The 23,791-nt window shown below is 55.8% G+C and overlaps 1 protein-coding gene across 1 annotated transcript in view; it reads right to left on the bottom strand.

Moving 5' to 3' along the window:
* Positions 1-20,795, bottom strand: part of LOC111154760 (dehydrogenase/reductase 3) — a 36,930-nt gene extending 16,135 nt beyond the window's left edge. Inside the window, exon 1 of the mRNA XM_022514653.1 lies at positions 20,534-20,795. Within this exon, the coding sequence (XP_022370361.1) occupies positions 20,534-20,728 (195 nt within the window). The 5' untranslated portion in view covers positions 20,729-20,795. The remainder of the gene's footprint in view (positions 1-20,533) is intronic.
* Between the last annotated feature and the right edge of the window lie 2,996 nt (positions 20,796-23,791).

The raw sequence follows: 23,791 nt of genomic DNA, 5'->3' as shown, positions 1-23,791 counted from the left end.
CTCGGGCACCACGGGGATCACCACGAGCGTCACTCAGGACCCCTACTGCAGTCTGTCACCTAGTCCTCTGACAGCTCTAGGAGGGAGGGACTGTGTCCGTTCCAGGCTCTTGAGAACAGTTGCTCACAGCTGCCCTGCGGGTGGGTGACAGCATGACTTGTGTCCCCCAAGAAGGCACATCCAACTCTGATCCCTGATACCCAGGCACTGGGAAAGAGGGTCTTTGCACATGTGATTAATTAAGTTAAAGTATCTTGAGATGAGATCACCCTGGATTAGGGTGGACCCTAAAATCCAATGACAGGTGTCCTTATAAAAGACAGAGGAGAGACACACAGAGAAAAGAGGAGACTCCTTCCAGGCGGCAGCCACAGAAGTGTGGTCCTGGAGAAATGAAGGTAGGAGCCTTGGCCACCTGATGGCTGGTGGAATGGAGCCCCCAGGAGTGGGTGGCTGTGCGGACGGGTTGAGGTAGAGACCAATGACACACTGCCCTTGACCACTGGCACCAAAAAGGTGTGTCTGATCTGTAGATAACATGGGGCCGCTGGAGGCTGGGTTTTTAGGTTCACAGCAAAACTGAGCAGAAGCTACAGAGATTTACCCCCTGCACCCACTCCTGCACGGCCTCCCCATTACCAACATCCCCCACCAGAGTGGTTGACTTGGCACAGCTGATGAGCCTGCGCTGACATATCCCCGTCACCCAGAGTTCGTAGCTGACATGAGGGCTCACTGCTGGCTGTGTACATTCTGGGGGTTTAGACAAATGTTTAATGACATCCTATCCCCTCTTGCAGTCTCCTACAGAATAGTGTCACTGCCCTCGGGGCACCTAGGTGGCTCAGTGGGTTAAGCCTCTGCCTTCGGCTCAGGTCATGATCCCAGGGTCCTGGGACCAAACCCGCATCGGGCTCTCTGCTCAGCAGGGAGCCTGCTTCCCTTCCTCTCTCTCTGCCTGCCTCTCTGCCTACTTGTGATCTGTCAAATAAATAAACAAAATCTTAAAAAAAAAAAAAAAAGTTTCATTGCCCTCAAATTCTTCTGTCCTCCCTATGTTTGTCCTTCCCTCCTTCCAACCCCGGGCAACAATGACCCGTTTAAGGTCTCCACAGTTCAGCCTTTTCCAGAATGTCATGTACTTGGAATCACAGCATACAGAGCCTTCTTCAGATCGCTTCTCCCACTTAGTAACACACATTTAAGGGTGTTACTGTGTCCTTCATGACTTGATAGCTCAGTTCTTCCCAGGGCTGAATAATATCCCACTTTCTGAATGTTTTGGTTTATTTATCCCTTCACCTACCGGAGGACATCTCGGGGGCAAGTTTTGGCAGTTATGAATAAAGATGCCGTAAACAGCCTCGTGCACGCCCTTGCTTTTTTACTTTCCAGATCTCTCCCAGTCCCTGGGACACCCATGTCCCTCCGTGACGGAAGTCTTATGTCCCTGAGGATAGAGGGCACCTCCCCCCTCTTACTTCCCACCTGCCAAGAGCCATGTCTTCTGCAACCGTTTCGAAACCATGTGTGACCATGCGGCTGAGTCCCCTCTCATGCCAGGGTGTGGTCCTTGTGAATCTCTCTGGTTCCAGGACCACTGGGAAAACCCTCCAGTGTTTTCTCGAAGGATGACTCTACAGAGGAGCGTAATGTCTCACCTCCAGGCAGACGCTTGGGGCTGATGGATGAGCCTGGCCCAAGGGCCGCACCACTTTCTGTCTACACTTAGACCACACTTGGCAGAACCCGGGGGTGTGCAAACTCGGGCCAGAGGTGTTAGGTGAAGCCCCATGACCTTTGCCTCAGTTCCTCCCTCTAGACCTCTGGGTGGAGAACCCCACCTAACCTTGGGCTGCAGGTGCTGAGAAGGGGGGAGGGGAGAGCCAGCGGTGTTCGCACAGTATACATCCTCAGTAGTACCAGCCTGAGAAGTGGGACCAGAAGTGCCGTGGATGGACAAAGCTCAGACAGGCTGAGTAACTCATGCAGGCGGCACTACCACAAGTTTCAAAGCAATGCTGCAACCTAGACCCCAAAGCCAAGCTTCACAAAGCCAAGCTCCCTATCCTGACTCACTCACTCACACATTCAAGGGGGATTACTGAGTGGTGACTACGCACCAGGCAGTGTTGGAAGCCCTAGAACATAGCAGGACATAAGTTCATCCCCCTCTCCTGGCATTTGCTCTCCTGTGTGTAGGAGGAAGATGGGAACAGTGAACATAGGAACAAGCTGACTATGTAATATATAAAGCAAGCAAAGTGCATGGGAGGAACAGGAAGCTTTGTAGGGGCGCTGAGTGGAATGATCGTGGGGTAGGAAGTGGGGGACAGGGAAACCCTCTCTGGTAGGGTAATCATTTGGGCAGACTTGAGGGAAGTGAAGGAGGGAACGATGCAGACATCTGGGGAAAGAACCTTCCAGGCAGAGGGAACAACCAGTGCAAAGGCCCTGGGGTGGGAATGAGCTCAGAGTGTTGGGGGAGGTCCAGGGGCAGAGCTGAGTGGGAGACACGAATTTGGAAACTGTAGCTGGGAAGGGCGTGGGGGGCTGTGAATTCTATTCCCAGTGAGAACCGAAGTCCTTCTGAGGGTTGTGACCAGAGAGAAGACAACCTCTGACTTGGATTTCAGAAGCAGTTCTGACTGCTGGACCCGGCGTTTGGAATGAGGGTGGGAACCAGAGCAGCAGAGGGGGGCTGGTCAGGAGCTGCTGTCCACCGCAGAGGAGAGATGGAATGAATGGGGGTCCCCCCCCACGCTGGGACAGTCGGGTAGAGCTAGTGGAAGAAGAGGGGGATGGGACTGGACTGCCAGAAGAGGGGTTCCAAGAGGCCCCCAAAGGGTTTGGCCTAAGCAAATGGAAGAACGGTTGTCATTCCCCGAGCCCCTGAGCCTCCATCTCCAGGAAAGGTCGGCTTTGGCAAGTCCCAGGTATGGCGGAAAGCAAGATCCCGACTTCCATTCCCGGGTCCCTTCCACTTCCAGAACACTCCGGGAAGCAAAGTGCGGGGGAGGGGTGGCGGAGAGTGAGGGAACGGTTCCAGGTGGCAAGGGCAGCCTCGTCAGGAAGAGGGTGCCTGGATGCCAGCCAGGCAGGCCGGCGACCCACCTAGTGCGCCGCTGGTAAACACACCAGTTTCCAATAACAAAGCGCAGGCCCTCGCGGCCCTGCCCCGCCGCTAACCAGCCGCCGGCCTGCTCCGAGCGGGGAGGCAAGTCTTCGCTCACATGATGGGGTGAGGGGGTGGCAGGAGGGGGTGGCAGGAGGAGCCGCCGGGCGAAACTTCAACGGGTCTGGCAGGAGGCTCCAGGAAGTCTTTCTGATAGTGGGCCCAGGGGCGGGTGTCGGGTGGGGGCCCGCGGGGCTCCCGGGAGGGGGGGGGACGGGGCTGGGCCAGAGTCCTGGGTGGGGATTGGGCCGGATCCGATTTGGCCGATGGAAAAGGAAGGAAAAGGGTAGGGGAGAGGAGTGGGAGTAGATGGGGGGGCTGTGGTCCCGGAGGTGAGGAGGGGCATCTGGGAGGTGTCCAGAGCACGGCTGGGGTAGGGTCTGGGGGGGCGGACCAGGTTGAGCTGGGTTAGGGTGGGGGGGTGGGGATGGGGAGAGGGTAGGGGAGGCGGGGAGGAGGGCCAGGTTGGGGATAGGGGTTGGAGTGCAGATGGGGCAGAGTGGAGGAGCGGTGGGGAGGGCCAGGATGGGGTGCGGATCGGGGGTACTGATGGGGAGCAGGGCCAGGTTGGGGACCGGGGTGGGGGCGCGGTTGAGGCGGGAGGAGGCCGGGCTAGGGATAGGGGTGGGGGCTTGGGGGAAGCGGGGTGGGGGGATGGCGGGGAGGAGGCGGGCTTGGGGTGGGGGCGGGGGCGGGGGTGGACGGGGTCCCCCTCCAGCCGCAGGGACCGCCCGCGCTTCCTCCCTGCGGCCCAGCGGTAAACAAACCCCTGACGTCAGGGGCGCCGCCGCTGGCCCCAGGCTGAACCCGGAGCTGTAAATGAGATGCGCGGTGCCAGCAGCCTCCAGGCCGCGAGGCCTGCGCGCCACACACACGCTCGTCCGCGCCGGCCTGAGGTTACCCCAGCTGCACACACGGACAGGATGCTGCAGAGGCCACCAGACATTGCAACACGCGGCCAGTCTGCTGGCCGCAGCGTGAACCCTCCGCCGCCCCCCCACCCAGGCAGGCACCGGCCCAGCTGGAGCGCAGCCTCCCTCCTCCGGAGCATCCCCGGGGGGCTGGCAGCTTCCACCCAGCTGGGGTCAGCCTCTCGGCTGGGGACCCCATCCCCTGCCTCCTCAGGGGGCCTCCAGCGCCGAGGGCTGGGCCTCTGGGGTCGGCTTTGGGCTTTCTGCCTGACAGATTGGGGGAAATGCCTGCCTTGGTGCACGGCCTTCTGGGCAGCTCATCCTTCTTGAAGGAAGCAGAAGTGGTGGGGGGCTGAGGCCCTTCTTCTAGGTGTCAGCGGATGCCAGCGGGTCCCTAGGGCTGCCCCCCCGGCCACTCCCCACCTCCCCTATGAGCAGAGGACCGCGCGGATTCCAGGGAGCTCCCAGAGCAGCCCTGGACTGCTCACCCTTGGCAGTGCCAGGTGTCCAAACTGCCCTTGGGAGTGGAAGGCAGCCTGGGAAGCTGGGGTCGATTTGCTGTGTGACTTTTGGATGAGTCACTTGGCATCTCTGGGCTTCACCATCTCCCTCTGGGAGAAGCGGGGAGAATCGAAACTGGCCTCCCTGTGCTGGGGTGGAAAGGTCAAAAGTGCAAGAAGCCCTCATCAGGCCGCAGGGGCTGGCCAGCAGCCTCAGACGCAGAAGCCTGACCTAGAACTTGGAGCCGCCCAGAGCAACCGAGGCGGGGCCTTTCCTCACCCACCTACCACACTTGCCTTCTGGGTTTCCTGGGAGTGGTGGGGGCTGTGAGGATAGATGGGTAAACAGTCCCCCAGGCCCAAGGAGCCCCCACACTGGCTTCCCTACTCGGACCCCACTAATTCAAGTCCTTGTGGGGCTTGGGGGAAGCTAGAAAGGACCGCAGATGTTTAAAAAGGACCCCAGGAACGCAGCAAGGCACAGTTTAACACCACCTTCCCCGTCACTGAAGCTAATATTTAAATCTCTCTCCCTCACATCACCGTTTTATGGCCTTGACAGCATTTTGTCACTGCCTGAAATTTTAAGTTAGTTCTTTGCTCCCCCGACACACACATTCTAGAATGTAGGTTCTCAGGATGAATTCCCAGCACCTGGCACGGTCATGAGGTGCCTGCAAGTATGTGAATGAATGAATGAATGAAATCATGACTATCACGAGGACCGGCCACGTCATTTGTGGGGCCCCATGCAAAATATAAATGCAGGGCCCCCTAGTTCAAAAATTATTGAGAATTTCAAGACAGCAACAGCAGGACATTCAGAACAGGACCCTCCTGAGTGTGGAGGCCCCGAATGCCGGCAGAGGTGCCACACCCACCCAGGAAGCCAGCCAGGGCCATTCTAAAGAGGGTGCCCGATAGCAATACCCAGGGGTATTCAATGCCACATCACCCCTCACCCAACCCCTCAGCCTCAGTTTTCAAATCCAAAATCTCCAAGGTCTGTTTTTTTTTTTTTTTCCCTTTTAATTGCACCCATACATTTAAGCAAGTCCTCAAGGGGCTGCAGACCTGAGCTATGGGCCCATCTTACAGATGGGCCACTGAGGTCCTGGAAATGTCAAGGGCCTGACCAGGAGTGGCGGAGCTGGGAGACCAATCCTGGCAAGGTTTCTGGGCGCTACTGGTGGAGGTGAGAATATGGCTGTTGTTTTGGAAAAAAAAAAAAGGCAGATTTTTTTCATTGGGGTATCTCTTTCAGCATCCCCTTCCCTCCGAACCAAACATTCGGAGGTCCCTGAGCTCCTGTGCCCAATAGCACACAGCTGCTGTGTCCCAGGAAAATCTCCAGCTAATTAAGCATTATTTATGGACCGGCCTCCTGAGGACAAGCTTTAAATTACTTGCAAGCTATGCCAAGGTGACTATCAATCCTACAAGCTATTAATTAGGAATTGGTTTAATCTCTGCGGGACGAAGGTCAAATGCCGAGGAGTTGACCCTTGTGGCTGACCGGCGTCGTGCTATCCGGCGGCGGATCTGGGCCGGAGGGCTGGGGGATTCAGGGAAGCAGCAGACACCTCAGCGGGAATCGGCCTGGCCCAGGATGCTGTGAGCAAACCTGCATGGGCCTCACGTGGCCCAGGAAGCTGGGCAGAGGGGTTTCCCCTCAGCACCTGACCTGCACAAAGTGGAGAATTCTGCTGGAAAACCAGCCTCCCCTCACCTTCCAGGAACCCAGTCTGGTCCGGCACTGTATAAATATCCTTCTGTGACTCCCTAGTGCTCTTCCCATAAGGCCCAACCATGCACCACGGCCACCAAGGCCTATGAGGGGTCGTCCTGCCTACCTCCCACCACCCTCCTCCCGCTTCCCTTCCAGCCAGGCCACACTCGTCTCCCTTCTTCCAGACACACTCTTCCCCTTTGCCTGGGGGTGTTTGCTTTCTGGATCTCCACCTCCCCTGAGGGCCTCCCCACCCATCCCAGCCTGGCCACCTCCAGCCTTCCTTCTCCAGAAGCCAGACCGCCTGGCCTCCAATCCCATGACCAGGGGTGCTGTGTGACATGAGGCAAGGATTTAGCCTCTCTGAGCCTGAGTTTTCTCATTCCAAAAATGGGACAGGAATAGTTCCCACCCCATAGGGTTGCTCTGAGGAGCAAACGAGATTGTCCCTCTAAGTCACTTCGAGTACAGGAAGAATCGTACGGACAGCGAAGTCAGAGTCGGCTTGGCAAGCCCTCCCCTGTGCCCATCGCTGGCTCCCACCGTGGTTTGCCCATGCAAACACGCATCACACCTATGGTTGCTGAGGGCCCGTGGTCCATTTCCCCAGCTAGACTGAGGCTGGGACCCAGAACCATGTTTTTTCCTTGTCATGCCCTCCTGATCCCTGGGACCTAGGAGAGTCCCCTGCATATGTCCTTCCCTCCTATCAAATCTGCCCCCAGCGGGAAGCCTTTTGGGTTGACCACCCAGCGAAAAGAGTCGATAAAAGTCCCCTGTTTCTGTTTTGCTCTCCAAGGGCAAACCTTACACAATGGACTGCTCCAGTCACAATGCCAGCCTCTCTGTGGTGGGAACTGTGACATCTTCCATCCCTGGTGACTCTGGGGGGTCCTTGGAACAGATCTTTGTACTCTGCAGGTGTTCTGGGCGGGGCCAACCAGCATTTTCAGAGCCCCTGCCAAGCATGTAGGAGCATCTCTGGGAATCCTCCCAATGGCCCCCAGGGGAGAGAGGTTGGGATTAGCTCTGTCACTTTGTGGGTGAGAAAGCTTCCCCAGGATACCTGGTCCTAATCCCGAGAATTTGTGAATGTGTTACTTTCCCTGGGAAAGGAGGATTAGGGTTGCAGATGGAATTAAATTTGCCAATCAGCCCACTTTGAAATAGAAAGATTATCCTGGATTATCCAGGCGGGCCCAGTAAAATCACAAGGGGCCTTCAACATGGACAAGGGGGACAGCAGAGGGGAGTAAAGGGAGGATGTAAGCATGGAAAGGTTGGCCGTGAAGATGGAGGAAGGGGCCATGAGCCAAGGGACACAGGTGACTCTGGAGGGCAAAAGGGCAAGGATAATGATCCATCGTCCCCTGGAGGGGAATCAACCCGGACACCTTGACTTCAGCCCAGTGTGACGTGTGAAGGCTTGCTCTTTTAAGCCACTGAGGGGGTGGCAGGGTTAGAGCCCACACCAGAAGCCCCGACACAGAGGCTGAGGGACTTGACCAAGGCCACAGGCCAGAGGGGCTGTGATTGAAACTTCATCTGTCTGCGGCGGTCGGAGGGCTCCCAGGGCCACAGCAGCCCCTCTGCGGCTCACCCATCAGCATTGCCAACAACAAACCTGCCACAGGGGTGCCAGGGTGGCTCCGTCCGTTAAGTGTCCGTCTCAGGTCTTGATCTCAGGGTCATGAGATCATGAGATCGTGAGATCGAGCCTCGCACTGGGCTCCATGCTCAGCAGGGAGTCTGCTCGTCCCCCTCTCCTGTCCCCAGGCCTGCCCCCCTCCAATGTGTGTGCTTTCTCTCTCTCTAGTGAATAAATTTTAAAAAATAAAATAAAATAAAAAAGAACAGTCCTAAAGAAATGCTTTCATAGAGAGCACGGGACGGGTCAGAGGGAATAGTCCAACATGATCGCGAGCCTTACCACCGTGGCCAGCGCACGGAGCGATTCTGTGCTCAGTACTTTCTCTACATTGTCTCACCGAGTCTTCATTTTGTAAATGAGGAGACTGAGACTCAGACAGGACTCAAAGCTTGCCCGGGGTCCCTCGGCCATGTAAGCGGAAGAGCCAATGTAAGACGTTTGGTGCGTTGGTTTTTGAGCTTAAAATCTGAACTACTTTCTCTACTGGCTGCGGGAGCTAGCAGAACAAATGGACGTGGGTGTGCGTGCAAACACACACGCACACGCCCCTCCCAACACAAAGGCTCGAGAGGTGCACCGCCCCCCCCTCCACAGGACAATGGATCTGCCAGCCCAGGGGGCTCTTGGGGTCCCGGCCCCCTCTGCTCCCGGCCGGGCCTGGAGGAGTCACTCTGCTGCGTGTTTTCAGGGAAGTGGCCTGGAGAGGTGAGGTGGGACCCCCACTCTGCGCCAAGTGAGAAGTGAGGACAGGGGGTGTGGGAGCCGAGGGAGGCCTGACGGCATGTGGGCCGGCACGCAGGAAGGTCGCACTGCCCTTTGTGGTCACGCCGGCCCCGGCTATCCTTGCTGACCGGCCCGCGAGGGTCAGAGCAGGCTGAGCGGGCTGGCTGGGCTCTCAGAGGACCCTGGTCCTGGGAGTTCATATCTCTAGGTCCTGGGAGTTCATATCTCTTCTTCCCGCCCTGGAAGGACCCAGTACGGGCTCCCTTCGGCTCACCTGCCCATAGCCAGAAAGGAGGGAGAACCGACTCCTCAAACTCAGGAAAACACCACCATGAACAGTGACCCAGCAAAGGAGCTTGCTTTCCTTTCCTATATCACAGTGGCCTTGAAGCTTCTAGAGAAGGTCACCAAGAAGGTCTGTTGACAACCCAGCCCCCTTGACTGGCTGCTCATTTTGCCTCTTTGTGAACTACACACCCCGCCCTGAGGGCAAGGAGGTTTCAGCTCAACCCTGAAAGAACCATTTTGTCCTTTTAGCTCCTGAGTGTCAAGTAAATGACCTGATAATGTCTGCAGAACCAGACTTGGGAGGACTGGTTAACAGGTGGGCCTGGATCTCCTGGAACTTTCCACGTGAGATGACTAAAAGCTGGACTGGTCCTTCCCCAGAGAGTCCCGGACATCTGCTCCCAAAGCCCTTGGTCCTGGTAACAGCACTCCCACTGTCCCCACAGCAGCCCACCTCCCCACTCTCAAACGCTGTGACTTGGCTGGGACTGGTTCACCCCTGACTCAGAGACAGGCCTGTGACCCATTGCTGGTGTCTGCTTCAGGCTCAACCCTGTCACAGCCAGGGAGACTCAAGTCCCCTTCTGGAGTTGCTGAGCAGACGATACAGATCTGTCCCCTGGACTGGGTGCTGGGACGGGTTGGGGGGAGGGCGGTATTTAAGGCAGCAGGGGGCAGATGTGAGCAGCCCCGTTGCAGAGGAGGCTTGGCCAAAGAGAGACCAAATCCTGACATCGCTGTTTAAGCCACTGAAGCCATGCCCAGAAGTAGACCTGCCCACAGACCTTTTGGTCACAAGAGTCTAAACCCGTCGGAAGGGCACCTCCAGACCCGCCATCAGGAAAGCTGTGGTTCCTGTGGTTTGACTCATTTAGACTGTCTCACTACCAAAGGCACCGGCACAGAGTCTGCTAGGCACTGTCCACAGGACCCGTTCTGTTCCACACAGTGATGACTGAAGAGACACCAAAACTCAGTGATTTAAGAGGACACCCTGGGTTTAAATCCTGCTTGGTTGCTTACTAGCTGAGTGATCGCAGTTACTAACCACCAGAGTCCTGACCAGCAGAGAGAGAGAGGATGGGAACAGCACCGAGGCTGGAGCTCCCTATGGGGAGTGAATGACTTTATTACCTCCACAGTGCTCAGAACGGTCCCTGGGCCCAGCATGTCCTCAGTCAACACAGGCTCTCGCTAGTAGCACAGGTGGGTCATGCCTTCGCTCAGGGAACCCCCATTTATTAAGCACCTACCTTGGGTCTGATATTGTGCCAGGCTGCTGAGGGCACCTGGTGAGTAAGAAGACCTGTCCCCTGGGGCACCTGGGTGGCTCAGAGGGTTAAGCCTCTGCTTTCAACCCAGGTCATGGTCCTAGGGTCCTGGGATCGAGTGCCACATCGGGCTCCTGCTCAGTGGGAGCCTGCTTCTTCCTCTCCCTCTGCCTGTCATTTCCTCTGTTTGTGCTCTCTCTCTGGCAAATAAATAAATAAAATCTTAAAAAAAAAAAAAAAAGAAGAAGAAGAAGAAGACCTGTCCCCTGCTCCCAGGGGCTCTTCCCGGTCTTTCGAAGAAGACCTGTGGCCACAAGCAGCTGCAAAGCGGGCCGAGTTGCCATGGTAACCTGTGACTTTGGCCTCACCACTGCCCATCCCTGTCCATTTGAGCTACTTGGATGCAGAGATGAAAATGACTGCTGTACCCACAGAGGGGAAGCCGGCGGGTTTGCAGGGCAGTGGGCAGCGGGGCGCAGGGCAGAGGCCCAGCCCTTGGCCAGTCTCTACTCTTCGGCCGCAAAAGGGCCTGCATTGGACCATCCCTGCCCATGAGGAAAGGGATGGCCATTACCGGCCATCTCAACAGGGTTGGAGGCCTCCAGGAGGAGAGAAAACACCAGGCTTTAAGCCCTCCCTGTGGGAAGAGAGATCCCCTTCCATTGTCTCTAAAAAAGGTCACGAGCTGAAGTCACTGAGGAGTTCTGCGGCTTGGGCACAATGACCGCCTTCCTGGGGAGTCAGAACCAGCACGGATCGGACCAGCACGTTTCTTTGCCTTTTGCACCCCTCCACCTTGTGCCCAGAAGAGCGCCTGGTTCAACAAGCAAAAGGTAAAGAGCCATGGTTGGGGAGTGTCCACTGTAGCCCCCTCACTGCCCCCTGACTCCCTACTCCGTCTGTCTCCCCGCTCCCATTTCCTGCAAATGATGGACCAGGAGGTTCACACATGTTACTTCACTGAATCTTCATAGCCTCGTTCTTCAGATGAAGGAATTGAAGCCCAGAGACATACAGCCCCTTGTCTGAGGTCATACAGCAGTTTGCTGGGAGGCCCCCTACGTATTTATGGGATTGAATTTAGGCACGAGTGCTGCGGCCAGTGGGCTGGCCTCTGCCTCTCAAAACACCGTCATGTGAATGGCCACATTTGTGACACGGCTGGGACGCAGCCCATGGATCAGCTCTGGGGCTGGGGTGGCCAAATCACATGACTTCAGGGCCGGAGGCTGAATTTGGGAGGCCAAATTTGGGAGGCCATCTCAATCCTGGTTGAGAAATTAGGGTTCCTTTTTTTTTTTTTTTTTTTTTAAGATTTTACTTATTTGAGAGAGAGAGAATGAAAGAGCACGACAGGGGGGAGGGTCAGAGGTAGAAGCAGACTCCCCACCGAGCAGGGAGCCCGATGCGGGGCTGGATCCCCGGACCCTGGGATCATGACGTGAGCTGAAGGCAGACACTTAAAGACTGATCCACCCAGGCACCCCAGTGAATAAAATCTTAAGAAAAAAAAAAAAGCCGAAGATTGGGGACCCAATGAGATGACCCGTGGGAGACCCAATGAGGACCGACCAGAGAGAGGGGCACATCCCTAGTGTTTCCTAGAGCAGCTATTTTTAAGCTGTATTTTTTCTTTAAAGTAATGGCATTCTTTCAAAATGCACACAAGAATTTTACATGGAATTCAAAAGTATTAAACAGATTGACGTGAAGCTGATCTAGTTAAGTGGTGATGGGGGGCCCCTCCGAGCCCTATTTTTTCCACCTTCCATGTGGTCCCATCGTCTTGAAACCCCTCAGATGCTCTGGAACTCAGTCTGAAAACCGGGTCCTAGAACCACAAATAGTTGGGGTCTGCCTCGGGGGCTGTGGGGCCCAGAAGGGCCAGAGGCCTGTAGGAGGAGGCATACAGATAGGACACAGTATAGGATCTATACACACTTCCCCGGGAGTATGTTTCAAATCTGGACAAAGTGATCATATCACTCATGATCAGAATGCTTTTCCATCCGCTTCCCTGAAAGGCCACTGAAAAGGGAATTCAAGGTTGCGTTCCCCAAAGCCGGGGATGGCCAAACGAGTCAGAACGGCTTGGGCCGGGTGGCCTGTTTCGGGTGACTAGTGTTGGCATTAAGCCAGCAGGTCACAAATCTGTGCTGTCCCACAGGCTTGGCTCTGGCTTCTGAGTCACAGGACCCCAGAGGGGCCCCTGCCTGTGCTGTGAGCTCTAGTCCTCCACTGGAATCCAAGCCCGAGGGACTTAGATGGACTTTGATTAGATCTAGCACCAAATTTCTTAACCTGTGGCGGGGATAGGCATCAGGGACATCCAAAGACCCCGTAGAAGTTTAAAAACGTGTGTCGTGTGTTCTTCTTAGGAGGGGGGTTATACCTTCTTCAGGTCCTCAAAGGGGTCTACAAACAGCAAAAGATTGAGACTGACTACAACTCCCTCAGTTGTCACTTCCTTCAAGAAGTCTTCTGAGATTTCCCGATACAGCGATTGCTCCCTTCATGTACTATCAAAGCTCTGGGTCACTCGGGAGGATCCAGCTGGGTGGCCTCGGGATTAACTGGAAGCTGCTGGCACTCACTCTTCTTGCAAGGCTGGCTCCTTGCATATTTGAGGTGTTCCCCGGGTTATCCAATGAATAAAGTTCAACCGTGTTGCTGGTTGCTTAAAGCAAACACAGATAACCGCGGACTACCCTAGCCCTTTGGCAAGCATCCCGTTCATTGTAGGCAAATACTGTTACTCGTGCTTAAAAACTATTTCTGTAGAGGGGACATGAACTCCATCCCCTGCCCACCCTGCTGACTCCAGTACAGCTTATCAGTCCTCTGTCCAGTACCCTGAAAAGCCCAGCAGAGGAATGACAGGACCTCTGAAGGCCACTGGGGAGGTCAGGTGGAGAAGGGCTGTCCTCTTTGAAGCCTTGGCTGATGGAGTCTGGTATCCTCTCCTTCTGCCCCTGCCTGGGTCACTGTCCTCCCTGAGGTCACTCTGCCAACAATGATGCACAAACCCTAAGAGGTGGAAGGGACCCAGGGGGTCGCGCAGAACCTAACCTCCTCCCCAGTGCAGGAATTCTCAGCATACTCACTTAAAGAGCAGCCTGCTGGGTGCAGAAAGTTCCAGTCGGCAAGAAGGGGTTGCTGGGGCGGAAGCTCCATCTCCAGCCCCAAGCCCTCCTCATGGCCTGGCGCGCCTCGCCATCCCACCTGGACCAGGACCCTGAACTCAACCCCACGGATCTGCCACCCAACCTAAGCCATGGCTTCTCATCCTTGTCATCCTGACCCCGCTTCCTGGACACCCTCCAGCTGCTCAAGGACCCTCTCGAAGTGTTGACCAATACTGACCACAGTTCTCCAGAAGCCCTTCGACCAAGTGGAACAGAAAAGTGTCTCCTTCACTCTGGGCACCAATACATTTGCTTTTATTTTATTTTATTTTTGCGGGGGGGGGGTGGGGGAGAGTTAATCTTTATTACCATTAAAGTCATCTTGCTGGGGCTGGCTTATCTTTCCAAAGCATCAGGGGCTCTGGCAACCTGGAGACAGTCGTCCCATCAGCCCAGAGGTGCCACCAGGAGAGAACCTTGTTTATGTGCTTCTCTGCGCCAGCTCCCAGGTCTAGCTTGCTGAGTTGGTGAACCAGTCTGACAGAGTCACCATCACCCGGAGCCAGGTCACCCTCGAGCTGGTCGGCATTCTTTGCCTAAGGCTTCGGCAAGAACAGATCAGGACCTGGAGGAGAGCAGGTCTCCCCAGCGGACCCCGGGTCCCAGATGACTCCCACCCACCCCACCAGGGGCACCCCAGCCTCGAGCCCCTTTGGGCCGATTCACATCCATTTGACTGGAGAGATAGGGGAAGACATCACCAGCATCTTCCAAATCCCTGAACTCGGGAAGGCTCTCAGAAGAAGGCAGGGCAAGTCTGGTGTGATGTTCTTAGAGGGGGCTGCGGAAGTCTGCACTGGCCTCCTAACAGCCAGTCCCCCCCCCCCCCCCCCCCCCCCCCCGCCCCTGGCCTGACAGCGCCTCCCTTGCTCCCCGTGGCCGTGATCCTGCTGCGGCCGGGTTGGATCCGGCACTCTCTGCCCAAAACCCTCCAGAGCGAGTTCATGAGATTGTTGATTCCCACCTGCCCGCCCTGCTCCCCACCCCCCAGCTCCCCGCTACTGGCCTTGCCCTGCACCTCTCCCCCCCCGACCCTGCACCCCGGCCCTGCCTGGAATGCGGCTACTAGCTCCTTTCCCCGCTATGTCCTCTCCCCTCTCCGTCTGCTTTGCCTCTTTCGTTTTCCCCTTAGCACTTAATACAACCCAATGTGCTCTTTTATGTCTCTTGTTTATATTCTGTCTGTCCCCCTCACTAAACTCTCTGCTGTTTACATGGCTGGGGATTTTTGTCTGCTTTGCTCATTACTGTATCCCCAGTGCAGTATGGGACACACAGAAGGTGCCGCCGTTTGTTGAGTGAATCAAGGAGTCAATGGATGAACGAATGAATGAGTTCCCACCCACCATTCATTTGAGAGCCCTGTCTGGTATTTGGCCTCTCTTTTTGGGAATCCAGAGTCTTCTTTCTTGTTGGTGCTCAGATCCCTCCCGCACTGGTCCGACCGTGGACGTGTGTCCATCTGAGAATGCTAGTGTCTAAACAGATTCTCTTCTCTCCTTTTCATTTGGCTTTAACTTTTCCTGACCTTCACGGTTCATCTGAATAATATGTTTCAAATGTTTCCTTTCAAATATCTTATATACTTGATGTATTTTTAGACTGTGTCTTTTGAAGGCAACAACAAGGCGAGCCTCTTCTAATGTTCTAGGTGCGGTCATGCTTTTGCACAAGGGTAAAGGAGAATATGTTGGGTCTGGAATCATTCCTGCACCAATGCCCAGAACTCTGTGGGATTTTGATGGGGGCGGCAGGTTGGGACAAGGTCCTTCTGGGACAAGTTGCTGCAACTGTTGACAACCAGAGAGCTTTCCCAGGTAGAAAGAGACGGCCAAGGGCTACCTTCTCCTAAATCTGGCTGAGATCATTTCTCAGTGATGACTTGACAAGTAACAAGCTGGAAATGAGGCAGGGAAAGTAACCATAAGGATAGAGAGATCAGAGGGGTCCTCTCAGGGATCAGAGCCAGAGGCTCTGAGAAGCTTGAAGCCCAGGAGGGCCTGAGTGTAAGGGAGAATTCGCGGACAGGCTATAGACTGAACGTGAGCTTGTCTAGGGAGCATGCTCTAAAGCCCTAACAGACAATTTGGTGACTTTAGGATAAGCTGGAAGTTCTCCTTGATATGCTAATTGGGGAATTTGGGCCCGTCCATGCCCTGGAAACAACAGGTTGAAAATATTATCTCCTATAAGAGTTAAAATAAACCCATGGCGGACAGCTAGCTGTCAGAGGCTGTGGAGAGAGCTGAGCAGTGGGAATGAGCCTCCCATCCACCGCAGGCATGTTTCCCAACACTGAGCTGCTGCTTTTTCTGTCAGTGGCATCTGAGGAGTAGCAAGAATGGCTGAGATCAGCAGGGAAGAGGACAACCGTATTCTGAATCAGTCTTTCCCTCCCAGCTCCGGGAGCTTGGTAATCTGCTGCTTTCCTGGGATGGCTGATCCGTGATACGAGAACTTTAAGGCATGCCAGGATCTTAGGGGTCATTGTGGCCTCTCTCATTTTATAGGTGTGCTGCTTAGCTGCCACCCAGAGAAGGTAGTTACTTTCCTAGGGTTGTAGCAGAGCTGGGTCTAGGGAACCCCGCGGAAGCCGGGCCACAGCTGGCACGGATTCAGAGTTCTGCCGCCTGGCTCCCCGGGGGAAGTGGGCGGGCCAGTAAGAGGGAGGTGTGTGCCCATTCATAACATGGTCCAAGTGCAAGGCCCATTGTTTGAAACCCAAGGTCCTGATGCCCCAAGCTGAAACACTTTCCCTAGATGCTGTGGGTAGGACAGGTGGCTACCTTCTTGCTTCAAGCCGCCATCAAATGGGAGCCTGTTCCTTTTCCCAGAAATTTCCAGCCGAGTCTGCATTCAGGGTGAGGGCAGGGGAGATGCACCATTGCCATCTCCCATAGCACGCCCTTTTTTGGGACCTCCACACATCATTGTTTAATAAGCTATTTTGTGCTGGTGGCTCTGGGTCCCAAAGGAATCCCTGTCTGGACCCCTGTCCTCTCTTCCTCCTTTTTCCTGTTCTCATCTGTACTGGCCTGACTCAGGATCTGAGATACTTCCCCAGCTCCCCATCCCACTCTACGATGTTGTCCCTCCTTGCCTTCTGCCTCTCTTCCCTGATTCCAGGGGGGCACACAGTCTTTGCTCAGGTGTTTCCTTGCACCTGGAGTGACCTTTTCACATCCCTGCTACTTGGAACTCTTGTCTCAAATGCCACCTCCTTCAGGAAGCCTTCTGTGATCCTCTGTTAGAGATTAACATCTCCACTGGGCTCCCTTCCCACCCCCCATGAATGAGCAACTCAGGCCCATTTAGAACCTCTGACTGTGATATCATTGGAAGTAGGGTTTTTGGAGATGTAATTAGTTAAGGTTCATTACTGATCGAGGCTTCATGACCCATTGACTGGTATCCTTATAAGGAGAGCGCACAGAGTCGGACAGAGACATTGGTTAAGGCCCCACGAGGACGCAGAGACCGGAGAGGTCTCCCCCAAGCCAAGGAGCTCCAGGAGCCTCAAGAACAGGAAGAAGCAAGGACTGAGTCTCCCGTCGGGTCCTTCAAGGGAGGGGGCCCTGCTAACACCTCACTTTCAGACTTCCAGCCTCCATAACTCAGAGAGAGTGAATTCCTGCTGTAAGTCATCAAGTGAGTGGTAATCTGTTATGGCGGCCAGAAGAAATGAACACACGCTGTAATTTGTGCCTTGACCCTGAGCACCCAGCCGTGTCTCTGGGTCTTTCTTCATCTTTGTTGTAGCCACCCCCCCGCCCCCCCTCCAGGCCTAGCACTGTGCCAAACACCTGAAAGACCCCTCAAGCAGGTTCGGTGAACTAGACGGTCATCGCGGCATAGATGGGCCTGGGCCTGCCCCAGCGTCAGGAATGGGAAGGAGATGGGACTTGCTGAATGGATGGGGCAAAACAGGATTCACAAATCGACGTAAAGGGCTAGTTCCTGGCTAGCTGCTTCAAGAACAAGACTCTCCACCCACATATTGTAACTCAGTACCAGCCAAGCAGATGCAACTCTGAGCCAGCTCTCATCCTGCCTCCTGGAAATGAATGGGTCCCTGAGTCTGGGCTGTACCCGTCCTTTATATTTGGGCTGGGCCCTCATTTGTCGCCCCTGCCTCCACGGGCCTACAATCACAGCGCAGGACTTTCATCTAGGCCCTTGCCTCATACTGGAACAGAAACTGGAACAGCCACTGCAAAAACTTCCAAACCAACAGTCCACTTCTCCTCCTCCTCGGGGCCCCTGCTAAATCCCAGTCAAAGTCAAAAACTTTGGAGGCCATGCCAGCCGACTAGCCAGCCAGGAGCCTTGAGGGCATGGGGGGAAGGCCCAAGCTCTGTGGATGCTTTCTCGGGAGGAATTCCAGGGGAGCCCAGAAAACAAAACCAAAAATATTGTAGTGGGAATAACCAAGTAGGAGCCTTCCCCTTGGAGACCCCTAACCAGGGCCGGCCCCGCCTCAGTTTACCTCGATATGTTGTGGGTAAGGACAGATGTTTCCAACTTTCCAACTCCTGGAGCCTTTGTGACCCTTTAAGAAAACACTCCTTTGGGTCACCTTTGAAGCCTAAGGCACATCCCCACCCACAAATATTGCCAAAGATCATTATGGGAAACTGGGTTGTCATTCTTTCCCAAGGTGAACGGACATCTCTTCCGGGTATACCGTCTGCTGGCAGAGGCTCTGGCCTTCCTCACTTCTTTCCCTTTGGGGGACTTCCCCCTCCATATCCAAAGCCACCTAAATCCAGTTGGAAGGGTTCTCAGAAGCAGCCTCTCCTTCTGACACAGGGAGAAGGACAGTGATCTGTGGTTCAGCAAGTTCACCTATCTCACTAGCATCCCTGCAGGCTGTGGCTGGTGCCACTCTCCCCGGCTCGGCTCGGCAGCCCATCCACGACTACCCTGAAGCCCACAGTTTGCACAACGTGCTCAGCAGGCCCCCATTAACTCCCCACTCCACAATACAGGGCCCTCTGTCCCCAAGCCCAGTGGGACCCCAAACACTCCAGGCTCAGGATCATCCCAGAGCCCTCTCCATTGGCCCCAGACGGACTCAGGCAGATTCCAAATTCCCCACCGTGGCAGCAAGTGGAGGTCTCGTTAAAAAGTAGCTTTAGTAATTGGCCAGGCAGTTAAGAGTTATAGAGAGCGCTCTGGTTCATCCTGAGGGCTGATGACTAAACCCAGCATGAATGGCACTGGAAGTTTCACAGGCCCCCATGGATCCCGTTTCTGGAGACCCAGTACCAATTTGAGGCATATTTCTAAATGGCCCTGAGTTTATTCCCCGGAAGAGAATGTCCTTTCCAAGTCAGGAAGGACAGGGTTCCCAGTGCATGAACTTGCAGGGTGTCCCTCGGCGCTATTTTACGAAGCCTCCCCACCCCCAGCCCTTGCCGCCGCCAATGGCATATACTTCTTTAATTTAGGATTGTTTATAGTCAGTCAAGTTTTTCCAGATTGACTAAAAGAGTTCTTGGTAAGCCTACTGCAGCTGGTTACAAAAGCAGTAAAAGAGACCAGGACTTGGGCCAGCTGGAAGAGTCCGGAGAAAGTTTCTGCGGGACGCAGACAGCTAAGGAATGACAATCACACGCGACTGTCCCCAACCCCACATACCCCTACAAGGACACCTCCTGATCCCCCTCCACAAAGGGCTTTGGGGAGCCCTCGGACGGGGCATCACCCCAAGGAAATGAAACTGCTGAGAACAACTCCTACTTCTCCTTTTTCAGTGTGTCCAAGGGTTAAAAACACTTCCGAACGACTCTTCCAACTACAAGGTCAAGCAGCTGTCCAAACCACCCAAGGAGAAGCAGGAGCCAGGGACAGCCGACTCCGGGCGAGCTGGGCCACCGTGGTCCTCCCCTCCCCCACGCTGGCCCGGCAGGGGAAGAGTTAATCGGTCATCGGCTTTGGCTGATAGTTCAGGCTCCAAAGTTCAGTCCCAGTCTGAGCCACCCCGGAGGAATTGTAAATCTCAGGGCAGTATTTAACAAAACAAAAGCAACCTGGAATTACAGGCAGGTTTGCTTTTCTACAGTACATATTTACTTAATCCCCTAGGTATGTGGCTCCCTGTCAGATCAGCTGGCTTCTCCGGCCCTTTCACCCGCAGCGCCCCCCCCCCAACAGTTGAAGTTTCAAACTAATTCCCTGTTTTTGCTCTTCCTTCTCACAGGGCCGGCTGGAGACAGTCTGGCCTGCCAGCCTCCAATCTCTCTCTCCTTTGCTCTAGTCACCGGGTGAGTCAGCCTGGCTTGGGTCAGAGCTGGGTGACAGCCACCTCACCCTCCCCACTCTAAGGCACCAGGTCTGGGAAAACCAGTGGAAGAGATGCTGTAACCACCAAAAACCTAAAGGCAGCCCAGGGGCAGGAGGGCCCTACCCACAGTGCCACCTCCTCCTCTAATGGGGAGGAATCCCCTCTGGGGCTGTATCTGGGGGGAGGAGGCAGGGTTGAAGGTGAGAACAAGGGCTCTTTATCAGCTGCTGGTTACCGCTGTCCCCCTCTTTCTAGATTTCCAAACACCTGGGCGTGGGAGTGCTTGTCAGGCCCGGCTAGACATCCAAGACCACTCCCCCCTTCAAACCCAAACCGAGTATCCTCTCTCTCCGTGCTTCCAGAGCCGCAGCCGCCCAGGTTGGGGCTGGGAAGCGGGTTGCCAAGGAAAATACGAAGCCAGCTAGCAGGCGGCTCCCAGCTCTACCCAGGAGCGCACACACCCTGCACTCACCAGGGTGGTGGCAATGGGGGGAGGGCGAAGGGGGAAAACACACCACCTTCCTTCGGGAGGGAGGAATGTGGGAAATGGGTGGGTCTCCTCGGTTTCGGGGTGGGGGGGTGAACGGCCAGTCGGCCACCGACCCCAAAGGAGCGGACCGGCTCCGGACCTGCCAAAAAAGACAGTCTGGTGCCCGGGAAATTTACAAGGTGAAACCGACTAGCTCAGCACTCGCGGGTGGCGCCGAGAAGTAGGGCGGCCGGCGACTCTCCCGGGTGCGGGTTCGGCCGCGGCAGCAGGTGGGCGTCCCCCGCACCTTCAGCCCCCACCCCCTGGAGTTGCAGTGCCCGGTACCTTTCTGGCGCCGCGTTCTGCGAACTCGCGAGCGAGCTGGCGCCCGATGCCTCTCCCGCCTCCGGTGATGAGGACGTTCTCCCGCGACAGGTCCCGCAGCTTGGCGGGCAGCACCAGTCCGACGGCTGCTTTGGCCACCAGATAGATCATCTGCAGAGGGAACACCACCAACGCGCCCAGCCATTTCCACACCATCCTCCGCGCCGCGGAGCCGGGCAGGGGGGCGAAACTCCCCGGACCGAGCAAAACAGGAATTAAAAAAAAAAAAAAAAAAAGAAAGAAAGAAAGAAAGAAAAGAAAACACCCAAAACAATAATAAACAAACTGAAGGAAGGTGGGGGAGGAGCGAGGCGTCCCACCTGGCCACTCTTGAAATCACCTCGCCCCAAAAGCAAAAAACCGGGGGGGAGAGAGAAAAAAAAAAAAAAAAGGAAAAAAAAGAAAAGAAAAAGATAAATCCTCCTCGAGAGGAGAAAAAGCGTCTGAGAAGGTTGGGACAGTAAGAGGGCTGGAGGGGAAGCCGGAGGTGGAAAGTTCTAACAAGAAGTTTCTTGCCCCAGCAGCCGTTTCGGCTGGGGAATTCTCAGGTAATGTTTACAGGCTGACAGAGGAGTTTAGGCAGGGGGTGGGGGGGAAGGCACCAACCACACGCGCGCACCCTGCTACAGTCCCGCGGTTTCAAAGTGCAAGATTAAAAAAAAAAAAAAAAAAAGGAGCCGTTTCCAAATGTGGGGCCCCCCCCCCCCTTTCCCGGGAAAAAAAAAAAAAAAAGGCGGGGGGGGGGGGGAGTGATTGGAGCTCCCAATTTCAGCCCGCGAAAGTCTCCCGACTCATTGCTATTCTTGGGCTCAGGAAATTGCTTAAACGCGATCTGATTGCCAGCAACGTGCAGGAGAAGTGGGGGGTCCGGGTGTCAGTTTCTTTACGTGCATGGCTCGCCCTCGCGCGCGCTCGCTCGCTCCGGCTCTCGCCCTCCCTCTCCCAGCAGACGCCGGGAGTTGCCGCTCGATCCGGCTCCCTTTCTCTCCCTCGTTAGCATTTATTGCCTTCTTTTTGTCCTTTCCAACTTGGAGAGGGCCCGGGAGCGGAGCGCGTGTGGATCGGACGCCCTCGTCAGCGCCGCCTTATTCATTCGCTCCTGGGGCAGCAGCGGCGCGGAGCGAGAGGGCTGCCCTTTCCTCCACCCCCCCAGACCCCCCCCCCCATTTTTTAATACCCCATTAAGTCTGATTGACAGTTAAAGTTGTTCGGAGGCTTCACTACCGTTCCTCTGAGTGGCTGCCGCGGCCTCCCCTCCCCCTGCGCAGTGCGGGGCGCGCGCGCGGGCGCGCACACGGGCTCGCTCCGACTCGCGCTCTCCCGGGCTGGCTCCCCTCTCTGCAAGCCGGGACTTGCCGGCGGTGTCCCTGAGGGCTCGCAGCAGTAACTCGAACACGCTGGAACCGACTCCTGCGAACCGGCTCCCTCCCCGAGACATTCCTCCTGGCCCGGGCCGCGGTCTCCCCTCCCCGAGCTGGGGGCGCCCGCGGGGCCAGGTGCCGGGTCCTGCGCGCGGGGCAGGCCCGGGGGAGCTCGCGCGCGCTTTGATCCAACCAGGTGGACCCGGGGTTATTTCAGGCTATTTGGTCAGCCCCTGCCTCCAGGTAGGACCGGGAAACCGCTCCCGCCCTTTGCCCAGACGCCTTGTCTTCACTTAGGCTGCACTTTCTTAGTCTTGCCCGAGCCCTTCTTGTGGCTGGGGGCGGGGAACAGCTGGGGAGCCGGATTTTGCTTTGAGAGGCGGGGATGAGGAGGGTTAAAGGAACCTCTGCCCCCAAGGTGCCAATAAAATCCCCATAAGATTAGCTGGGAGCATATTTATTGCTCATCTGGGGTAGAATTACCTTGACTGACAGCAATTTCTTTAATAACAAAAGCCTGTAAACAAGATGTCCTACACGGGAGCCCCCTGTGCTGGGCAGGCGGCGACTTCTGTCTTTGGGTCTCCTTGGGCTGCCCTAGCCTGGCACCCACCTTCTCACCTCCCGCCCTCCCCCGGGGAGAGCGTCTCCTCTGCTGCAGGGTGGGACCCTGCTCTTTAGAGAGGTCTGTCGCAGGAAGTCTGGGAAGTGAATCACACAAAAGCAGCTCCAGTTAGAAGTGCTGATGGGACTTGTCTCCCACTGCCCCTGACGGTTCCCTGGCCAGGAGGCCGAGAGGAGGATGAGCCACGGATCTACTCTGTAATCTGGGGCAGGAGTTCTCCAGCCAGGCTTGTTGGGGCGAGGAAGCCGGGCCTCACCCCCAGACCTTCTGATTCAGCAGGGCTGGGTGCCCTGGAATTAGTAGGTTGTTCAGTGCGCCACCTGGGAGCCCCGCCGAGGTGAGGTGCCGGTGAGGGAGTCACTTTCAGAAAAGCTGATCTGGGGGAGGCGGTGGCTGGGGATGACCTCCCGGCCCACAGCTCTCTAGTTCTGGGGAGAAGTTCTGCAGGCCAGACGAGGATCTTCCTTCCAGGTGAATTGGGAAACTTATCGTCTGCAAGAGTGGGGTTGGACAAGAGCTTTCACACAGAGAGCGTATATTAGGACGTTTAATCCTCCCGTGGACCTTATATTAGTAGCTCCATTTTCTGATTACCCAGCCAGAAACTAGAGGAAGGAGGGATTCAAACATGGACCTGATTTCTCCCCCCACACTACCCTACTCGTGCGCAAGAGGAGGAGAGTGGGAATGAGGCCCCCTCCCGTCTCCATGCAGTCCCCCCAAAAGTGCGACCGAAGAGCGGGCCATTGCCTTCATCTGACTCCTAGGCAGTGGCGAAGGGCAGGGCTCTGTCAAAGTGCCTGTGTCCTCCCACCTTGGAAGTCTCTAAAAATGGAAAAGAAATCCCAACCCGAGAGAGACAGGCCCTTTCCACCCAGCCACGCCTGGTGTCAACCGGCCTGCTAATGAGACGCTGGGGAAATCTGGAGCTGGAACCCTGCACTCCGCCTGTCGTCATCTGTCATCTGTTATCCTCGGAGCCGCCTAGTGGCCCGCTTGCCACACTGCGCCTCTGGGCTGCCCCTGCGTGGCCTCCAGTGTTCCTGCTCACTCACCATCTCTCCTTTTCCTTCCAGATCTTTCTCCTACATCAGAGCAACACCCCAAGCCTAAAAAGGGCTGCGAAAATCATAGCCCCACCTCCACACGTGCCTGCGGCTTGACCCAGGAGACAACCAGCACAGAGATCTTAAGCCACTCATAAACACTGGCATGTTCACCTGTGTCCCCTGG

The sequence above is a fragment of the Enhydra lutris genome, unplaced genomic scaffold, assembly GCF_002288905.1.
Source record: "Enhydra lutris kenyoni isolate GAN:26980312 unplaced genomic scaffold, ASM228890v2 scaffoldscaffold38, whole genome shotgun sequence".
Lineage (NCBI taxonomy): Eukaryota > Metazoa > Chordata > Mammalia > Carnivora > Mustelidae > Enhydra > Enhydra lutris.
Note: the sequence above shows the minus strand (reverse complement) of the source record. Positions and strands in the feature narration are given on the sequence as shown.